Source organism: Helianthus annuus, chromosome 5, assembly GCF_002127325.2.
Source record: "Helianthus annuus cultivar XRQ/B chromosome 5, HanXRQr2.0-SUNRISE, whole genome shotgun sequence".
Classification (NCBI taxonomy): Eukaryota; Viridiplantae; Streptophyta; class Magnoliopsida; order Asterales; family Asteraceae; genus Helianthus; species Helianthus annuus.
In genome coordinates this window covers 177,700,871-177,710,478 of record NC_035437.2, presented here as the reverse complement: position 1 = coordinate 177,710,478, position 9,608 = coordinate 177,700,871, and the positions used below count along the sequence as shown (strand labels likewise).

The 9,608-nt window shown below is 38.3% G+C and overlaps 1 protein-coding gene across 2 annotated transcripts; it reads right to left on the bottom strand.

The window, feature by feature from the left end:
* Positions 1-1,983: 1,983 nt before the first annotated feature.
* Positions 1,984-7,022, bottom strand: LOC110942445 (phosphoenolpyruvate carboxykinase (ATP)). Of its 2 annotated transcripts, XM_022184225.2 has the most exons (12): positions 6,943-7,022; positions 6,571-6,855; positions 6,317-6,489; positions 6,087-6,240; positions 5,913-5,997; positions 3,926-4,026; positions 3,364-3,836; positions 3,220-3,285; positions 2,957-3,135; positions 2,712-2,881; positions 2,469-2,637; positions 1,984-2,393 (listed from the first exon to the last, which is right to left on the bottom strand). In XM_022184225.2, exons 2-12 carry the CDS (start codon positions 6,843-6,845, stop codon positions 2,250-2,252), a joined length of 1,989 nt encoding a protein of 662 aa, XP_022039917.1. In that variant the 5' UTR covers positions 6,846-6,855; positions 6,943-7,022; the 3' UTR covers positions 1,984-2,249. The 2 variants fall into 2 exon arrangements, with proteins under 2 accessions (XP_022039917.1, XP_035846365.1); XM_035990472.1 differs by lacking the exons at positions 1,984-2,393; positions 2,469-2,637 and having other exon boundaries at positions 2,708-2,881; positions 6,571-6,857; positions 6,943-7,018.
* Between the last annotated feature and the right edge of the window lie 2,586 nt (positions 7,023-9,608).

Genomic DNA, 9,608 nt, shown 5'->3' with positions numbered 1-9,608 from the left:
CGGGAGCCCTGTCGTCCCCACAATCGAAAACAGCCTTTTTTATCTCCTCCCTCGAGAAACGAGCCTCTAAGTCTTGGGCGTCCATCTCCGAAACCCGGTTAATACCGGAACAGACAAGACGGGGGCGGTCCTCAAAACGTTCCACAAATTTATCCCTAAAAAATCTGAAAATCTCTTTCTTGACCAACGCCGGTTTAGATACCCAAGAACCATCGATATTCAGCCCATGAATCACATTCGACGCTTTTCTGCAATTAATCATCGACTGGAAAAACTTGGAGTTCTCGTCTCCTTCCTTCGCCCACCTAATTCTAGACCTTTGCTTTAGGTCTCTAGTCTTCCTCATCTCCTCCTCTTTCAGCAGCTTTTTACATTCCAACAAGGACCATTCTTCCTCTTCCCCTAACTCTCTCGAGTCCAAAACAGCTTCCAACCCTTCAAGATCAGATAAGGCCGCCGCCACTACTTCAGAGTTTTTCTCCAACATGTCATCCCTCCACAGTTTTAACCTCTGTCTCAGGATTCCTAACTTTTTCATAAGGACTACATCGGGCGGCCCCGAGTCATCATCACTTCCCCTCAATGCCCCCATAACCACATCCTCAAATCCAGCCAAACCTATCCATGAATCGAACACCCGGAAGGGTTTGGGACCGAAATTCTTAGCCACAGACGATAAGATGATGGGACAATGGTCCGAAAGAAAACCAGACACTGCTTCGACTCTCGCTTCTGGCCACAAATTAAAAAAGGCAGGATTAACTAAGAAACGATCGATCTTACTCAATATTTTGGAATAAAAATAGTGGTCGATTTCCATAATATCAAGAAACCGATATTCTTGGCTGATATTTTGCAAAAAGCCGATAACCGCTATCCCACCGATATTGACTACATAGACATGATCTAATTATATCTCTTTTCTAAGTAATTAATTATTGTCTCCGAGAGATATGGTGTTGCAGTATGGCATCTCTTTCTCTATCCATGAGGTGAATGATTCAAATCCTGTACAGTAAATTGTCATTTTAGTCCCTGAGGTTTGATCTAAATTGTCACTTTAGTTTAAATAGTTTTTTTCTTGACATTTTAGTCCAAATAGTTTTGTTTTCTATCATTTTAGTCTCTGGGTTTTGTCATTTTTTTTCATTTTCATCGACCACCACCTCTCACCACTCACCCTATCATAACCTTCTATCATGCCACCACCTGCCTGCACCGTCACCACCATCACTACCCACCATTTCCACCACCACCGCCACCCATGTCATCAACCAACACCACCGCCATCATCGTAAAACCAACAATCACCGCCATAATCTTCACTGTAAACCGGCACAACACCATCCCCATACCATCGCACCTGCATAAAAAGAAAGAAAAATGTGGCTTGACCAAAATTGATCTAAGTTAACTAAATTTTTTGAATGGAGTTAGTGGGTTGGATGAAAATGGCAGACAAAAGTCAGGGACTAAAATGACAGAAAACAAAACTATTTGGACTAAAATGGCATGAAAAAAGTATTTGGACTAAAATTGCAATTTTGGTCAAACCTCAGGGATTAAAATGACAATTTACTGTGCATTTAGGTCCGGAGTAGGTTAGTTTTTGTTCGACAAAAAAAAGGGGGGGATAATTAATGATTAGTTAAATGAAATGCCTCAAATTACCGCAGGAAGCGTCTCATCAGCCAAATGAAGCAAGATTTCGATGATTTATTATATTTTGTTTGGAATGAAAGCGGTATGAATGTCTTGTACACTTTATTTACTACTGGCTCAGGTCAGGTCCTTGTCGTTTATCACAACTGTTTGAAAGAAATCAGGTTGCTGCTGTTAGTTAGTATGTCATTATTCATTTAGCAAACTGAAGATTAACAACAATATGTGTAGTTATGCGTGACAACATCTGCAGGTTACTTAATGATCAGTAGGTTAACTCATGTATAATGATTGTTAGACAGTTAGTGACGGGTGGCTTAATAACCGTCCAAACACATATGTATATAAATTGGAAAACAAGGACATGCAAACATATATCATCATACAATTAAAAAATAAAAGGAAATACAGTGTTGTATTTGTAAATATATATAGCACAATAATAAGCACACCCCTCCCCTCCTGTTGGAACACCAAATGCATATCCAGGCTCCTCCTCCTCCTTTCCATTGTATTCCATCGTCCAGAGCATGCTAGAAAGAAGGAGTTATTACACGTACCATCATATAATTAATATATGTATATTCTTATTCCAAATTTGGACCAGCAGCCAATATTTCCTCCGTGACGTTATCTGATCCAATCTTGTAGTTTAAGAACCCCTCAAAGTTGTTCTTGAACAACCCTCCCAACTTCACCAGCGTCTCCCTGTGCCCCGCCTTGTCTGGCCACTGAAACGTAAATGTTTATTTATAATCAATTCTCAGGTCTTACCCAACACATGTCTTTATTAATAACTAACTTACTGTGTTAGCTGGATCAAGGATCTCAGAAGGAACCCCTTCAATTTCAGTTGGGATTTCAAGCCCAAATATCTCTGTCTTTGTGTACTTTGCTTCCAAAAGCTTCCCAGAGTGGATGGCATCAATTATTTTCCGTGTGTATGCCAATTTTATACGCTTACCTGATCCATAACTACATACCAAAGGAAAAACACTAAGCATAAGAATCTGAAAAAAAAATAAAAGTAGTTGAATCCCAGTACTTACCTTCCACCTGACCAGCCAGTGTTAACAAGCCATCCGGTTGCACCATGTTTCTTCATCTTTTCAGCTAACATGGCTGCATACTTTGTCGGATGAAGCATTATAAATGCAGCTCCAAAACAGGCAGAGAATGTTGCCTGTGGCTCTTTTATTCCATCTTCTGTTCCAGCAACCTGCATGTACGTACGTACACAGTTGGGCATGATAATTATTTGGAGATTACGAGTAGAAATGCTAAAGCATCATACCAGAGCAGTGTAGCCACTGATGAAATGGTACATCGTTTGGGCCAAGCTTAACTTGCTCACCGGTGGGAGCACACCAAACGCATCACAAGCCAACAGGATAACGTTCTTTGGGTGAGGCCCCACACATGGTATCTTAGCATTTGGTATGTATTCTATAGGATATGCCGCCCGAGTGTTCTCTACAATTAAGTTATCAATCAATCATTAGTATAGTATTTCACTTAGCATACTCTTTTAACCAAATTAATTAATGTTCTCTCTACCTGTTACAGACTTGTCTGAATAATCAACCTCTCGGGTATGCTCATCAAACACTACATTTTCCATCACTGCCATACATATATAAACATTAATTAATTAATTAATTAGTGGAGAAAAAAGGGGGGAAGAGGATGTACCGTACGTACCTGTTCCGAACTTGATGGCGTTGAAGATATCAGGTTCCTTGTCCTTGGATAGATCAATACACTTGGCATAGCAGCCACCTTCAATATTGGAGACGCCATTCTCACTCCAACAATGCTCGTCATCTCCAATTAGGTATCTGTTGTGATCCGTTGAGAGTGTGGTCTTCCCAGTGCCAGATAACCCGAAGAAGAGTGCCACATCGCCATCTTTCCCCATATTGCAACCGGAATGTAGGGAGAGGATCTGGCGTTTAGGCATGAGATAATGCATGACACCGAAGAGCCCTTTTTTCATTTCACCGGCATATTGGGTTCCAAGGATCACCATTTCCCTCCTACCAAGGTTAAGGTCTATGCTTGTGGAGGATGTCATATAATGAGTGTAACGGTTACACGGGAACATTCCAGCATTGTATATTGTGAAGTCTGGAGTACCGAAATCCTCCAGCTCTTCAGTGGTGGGCCGGATGCACCTGCAAGTACGCATTAATTTGTAGTATTGTATTTATTCCCTGATAGAAAATTAATTAGTTGTTATATCTCGAAATCCCTAGCTACTTACATGTTATGCATGAACAATGAATGGTAGGCTCTGGCTGATACAATACGGACTTTGATACGATGAACCGGGTCCCAGTTCAGAAACTGATCATTGACGTAGACCTGTTTTTTTTTTTCCAAAATGTCAAACATGGTAAGAAGGGATGATCGTGATTAAGGAACATAAATATCACTAAATTGTAATGGATGCATTGTTGGCCGGTAATCACATTTCACTAATGAATGTATGTATGTGGGGGCGGGTGGGGGGCAAGCTCAAAAATAGGACGGTTAAAAACAAACGGAAAACCGAAAACGTTAAACTGTTAATAATTAATTAATATAAACAAAAGTGAAGTATCAATATAGAAGAGAACAAATGGTGAGTAATTAACGTGTGCTCTTGATGTATTTCCATTCTAAAAAATAGAGTTATATTATAAGTTTGTTATGTTATGTGCAACTGACGCTAAATGGAAAATGGCCATCTATTTAGCTTAACGCTGACCTTAACTATAAAATTTTCAAAAGAGGCATTTTGGTCCCTGATGTTTGGTTACTTTGCCACTTTAGTCCAAAACTCAAACATTTTGCATCTGGGTCCCTGTGGTTTCAGTTTTATTGCCATTTTGGTCCAAAAATGAAATCAGGTCATACTTGTCTTATAAAATCCTCCAATTTTGTCATTTTCCTCAGGGGAAATCAGGTCATATTTGTCTTGTAAAATATGGTATTTATTTATAAAAAAGAAACGATCATTTTGCCCCTCCGGAACATGACAAAATAACAGGATTTTATAAGACAAATATGACCTGATTTCATTTTTTTGACCAAAATGGCAATAAAACTGAAACCATATGGACCCAGATGCAAAAAGTTTGAGTTTTTGAACTAAAGTGACAAAATTGACCAAACCACATGGACCAAAATATATGTTTACTCTTTTCAAAATAAAAGGTTAGCTTTTCTCTTTTGTTTTATGTATATCTTTGGCCCCCCAATTAAATACTTGCGTGCCCTGGGTTCTGCTTTGGCCCAAGAGTTCTGAACTTCGGTCTAGGAATTTGAATATTTATTGTGAAGAAAATTATAGCTAGTGAAAGCCCCCACTTGTCTATAAGTACTTTTCCAATCACTAAGGGACTTTTTTTGGTTTAGTTTTTAATGAGGCTTTTAATAGTCAGAACTCTTACTGGTTTAGTATTTAATGGTTCAGACTGTTTGTTTTATGAGCAGATATCTGAATGGTTCAGACATTTGCCTCTGAATGGTTTAAACCTCTAATCTGAATTGGTCAGACATGTGCCGCCGAACAGTTAAGCATTATACTGACTTTTAATGATTCAGACCTCTTACTGGTTCAACACTTAATGGTTTAGACATCTTAATAGTTTAGCGCTTAAGATTTAGAAGTTAACAAACAATTTCCAAGTTAACAAACAGCCCCTAAGTATGCGACTCTACATAGTCTAAGGAAGGTTGGTTTTCACCAAACTTTTTATCGGTGTATAGCCTTTTGGATCGTACAGTAACTATATATATTAAGTAATTAATTATTAAGTTAAATTAAACTAAAATTAATTTAAATTATTTAAAATTTAAAATTTAAAATTTAAAATTAAATTAAAATTTAATTTAAATTTAAAATTAAAATTAAAATTAAATTAAAATTAAAATTAAAAGGTTGAGTTGTGATGAATAGTAATTAATTTTGTTATAGCAAAGAACGTGGCAATATATCCGGGAGACGTGGCACAGCATATGAAGATGATCCAAAATCCAGATGATATGGAGTTGACTTGCGAGGGCAAATTAAAAAGTCAAATATGAAAAGTGACAACTGCAGCCTAAGTTTTTCATAGTACATGGGTCCACCACCGCCTTTGCTATCCTATTTAATTATCAATTTAATTTAACTTAATTTAAGCCCTCCTTCCCATTTCTAATTTTCTATGCATATCCTGTATTGATTGTCGGTGAGAATATATGGAGAGAGGGAGAGCACCTACCTTATCAAGTGAGCACAAGTAATCGACGGCTCTTTCTCTGTTAACCAGGAAAGTGTGCTCATCCATCTCAATATTTGGAGACCCCCTGCCATGCCAGCCAGCCATCACTTAATAATAATAATAATTACTAAATAAAATCCACAATGACCATATCAATCATGACGACTGACTTACTTTCCCCACCAAAGCTCATCTTCGGTGGTCTCGTCTCTCACAACGCGCTTATCCCTCGGTGATCGCCCTGTCTTCGCCCCAGATAACGTCGCCAAAGCCCCGCTCGATGTTATGAACGATCCTTTCTCATACTTTATGGCCTGCTCGTACAGCTCTGCATCATCTCATCATCTCATGTATTATTATATATCAATTTCAAATTCCATTTCTTTATTATTAATAATACGTACCGGCTGGGGATAGGTTGTAAAGGATATGCGTGAACTTGAGGGAACTGTCGCTGGTGGGAGCTGCCACGTGATGCGTCGGCGTCACGTGTGCTCTTGGAGTTTCACTTTTCCGGTCCGGGTCTCCCCTCACCACCTTGGGCCCCGTTTCTCGCGTCAAAGAAGCCAACGACGCGCTAAATTATTAAACAATATTATTATATCTGTTGTTTGTTTGTCTCCATGAATATATATATACCAGCTAATTAATTAATTACCTGATGGATTGAAGCTGTTGCTTCTGGCGTTCCTCTTCCGAAACAACAGCATTAAAAGCTGGCTGAGTTTCTCCTTTGATGGGCGTATTGGGAACAGATCTCTTCCTCTGGAGCGAGTGCAGCTCGTCAATCGTCTGGGCTTTAACCGGTGGTGCACTGTCGTCATGGCAAATCTGGTCTTCCTGCTTCTTTCCATGCGTTTGAATCTTCGGGAGCCCGTTCCGTCCTTTCGTCGGTGTCCGAGGAAAGCTAAATTCTCCGTTGTCACTCGCCATTTCTCTCTCTCTCTCTCTGTAACAACACATACACATGTATATAAATATAGAGGTTATGAAATCTCACATTCTTATTATTATATGCAAATCTACTCACCGGTGCTAGAGATGATATGCAATTGCAAGGAGAGATATGTCTGACACAGAGGCATCGTACGCTTATATATAGGCTAGCTCTTAACCCCCCTTTAACCTGACCATGGTTCCTTAACTCCTATTATTTTTGGCTACGCCTTGGTTAAGTATTAGTAATTATCAATTATTAATAATATATCCCAGTATGCCGCCACCATTTTTAAGGAATTTCAAAACCATCCGTACATAACGCCTCAATAGCATTCCTGCCTTTAGACCATGCGTAATGGTTAAACACTATAATGCCCCCACCATGGGGCGTTTTGCGCCATGTGGCGTCCTAGTCAGCAAGGGGGCATTATAGCAAAAGTGGTGTAGTGGGTATAACGCCCCCATAATGCCCCATTCAATCCTTAAAAAAAAAAAAAAAAAAAACAAAGTTATTTCTTATTGGTGGGTCAAACATAAGTCAAACCTCCAACCAAGCAAAATGGCGTTTTAATAATCACGCCAGGAGGATTTTTTTTCAAAAAAAACGCCCCAAAACGCCCCATGTAATGGGGGTTTGGGCGTTTTTGGGCGTTATAATGCAATTTTTTTTAAAAAAAACGCCCCACTACGGGCAGTCTTAGAACACCGGTAGTGGTTTAGAAAAATAATGCCCATATTATGGGGTATTATCTAACACGTGTTATCTCAGTCAGTATGGGACGTTAATGTAAGAGTGGCGTAGTGTGAATAATGCCTGATAATGCCCCTTTCAATCATTAAAAAAAAAAAACAAACTATTTTCTCATTGATGGGTCAAACCCAGTCAAACATTCCTTCTTCCAATTTAGACGTTTTAATTATAATGCCCAAGCAATTTTTTTTCAAAAATAATGCCCCATAATGCCCTATGTAATGGGGGAGTGGGCTTTTTTTGAAAATAATGCCCCCATAATGCCCCACTATACATGGTCTTAGTATTGGGGTTTTCTAATAGCAAACTCTGTCTATCTATCTGCACACCTTTTTCAATTCAATACATATGATGCGTATTGAAATAAAGTAAAAGAAATGGCAGAGTGACAGGTGCAGGTAGGGTGTTCATGAGCCGATCCGATCCGATCGAGGGTTTGCTCGTGCTCGGATGGAATTACAACCGATCTGATCCGGTCGGATCGAATTTGCAAAACCGAGCACAAAAGTGATGCTCATGCTCGGATTGAATTTGAATCGAGCGGATCATTTTCGCTCGATTTTTCTCAAATCCTAACTAAAATCGAGTGGATCGTTTTCGCTCGGTTTCGCTCCATTGAATTATAAGGCTACGTTCAACAAAAACAAATCCTAATTTAATTAAACCATGTCCAACACCTTACTAACAAAAGCAATACATAACTAAAATCATGATTCTAAAAATGTTATTAGCAATATCAAGAAGCACAAAATAAAGTGCGAAATAAAAATTGTCATTTAGCTCAAAAGCCTTAAACTTCTTCTTTAAGCTTGATCATCTCCATCCACAAAATTCAACTTCAAATCAACATATAACCTATAAACACAAACATTAAACAAAACCATTAAGTTCTACACATTACATAACAACTTTTATGGTTTGTTAATTATAAAAATACCTTTCATTTATTATTAGATCCGTCTGGAGTTAACACATCAATTTCCAATTTTTCTTCATCTCTTGCAGCTTGCTACACATTAAAAAAACAAAATACAAATGTTAATGCATAAACTACAAAAGTATAAGTGGATTATAAATTGTTTTAGGAATTAGTAATTTAGGGCTAGATTTTGGTGTGTGGCAGCGACGATACGCGCATCTTCGAACAATAGTTTATGACTATGTTATTTTTTTTAAGAATTAGGGATTTAGGGTTAAATTTTGATATTAACTATTAAGTTGGGCTAGTATATTTTTTGGGTTTTTAATCTTTACAATCTCCCTCTCTCTCTCTCTCTCTCTCTCTCTCTCTCTCTCTATATATATATATATATATATATATATATATATATATATATATATATATATATATATATATATATATATATATAATATATTATTAAAAGTAATTCGAGCGAAACCGAGCGATCGACGAGCGAGCGGGCCTTTGCTCATGCTTTGATTGAATTTGAATCGAGCCGATCCAAGCGGCTCATTTACAAACTGAGCAGGAATCGAACGAGCATTTTTCGAGCGATCGTCGAGCAGCTTGGACAGCCCGTGCAGGTTATGTCTGGCGCCGGGCTTGATACGCATTGTATAGGCCTATACGATGCGTATCAAGGCACTGATATGTTGAAGTTTATTTTTTGTTGTGTTGTGTCAAATGCGAACCCAAGAAACGAAAGGGATTTCGAGCAGTTGGTCGATGACATGATAGATAAAGATCTTGACACGATCATATCCATTTTCAAGTATTAGACTAGATAGTCCAAAATGAAATATATTAAAACCATTCAAGCTCACTAGTCTACAATGTGTTATGGTGAGATTTTTCAAGTTTGCACAGTGGGAGAAAAGACTAGCATCCCTGTCAATATTGTCATAATGCAATGAGACATAACTGAGATTTAAGTGGCATGTTAAAACGGAACATAATCCCAGATTGTCTAAAGAAGCGCATTTATCATGTGTCATGTGGTGAACAACTACCAAGGGGGTATTCAGATCTCTATTCGGTCATCTTT

What these genes read in the sequence shown, in the direction of transcription:
- LOC110942445 (XM_022184225.2), bottom strand. Translation starts at nt 6,845, where the DNA reads ATGGCGAGTGACAACGGAGAATTTAGCTTTCCTCGGACACCGACGAAA. An exon ending in GATGAGCTTTGGTGGGGAAA is followed by an intron (nt 5,998 to 6,086) that starts GTAAGTCAGTCG and finishes CTGGCATGGCAG; the next exon opens with GGGGTCTCCAAATATTGAGA. An exon ending in TCATTGTTCATGCATAACAT is followed by an intron (nt 3,837 to 3,925) that starts GTAAGTAGCTAG and finishes GCGTACTTGCAG; the next exon opens with GTGCATCCGGCCCACCACTG.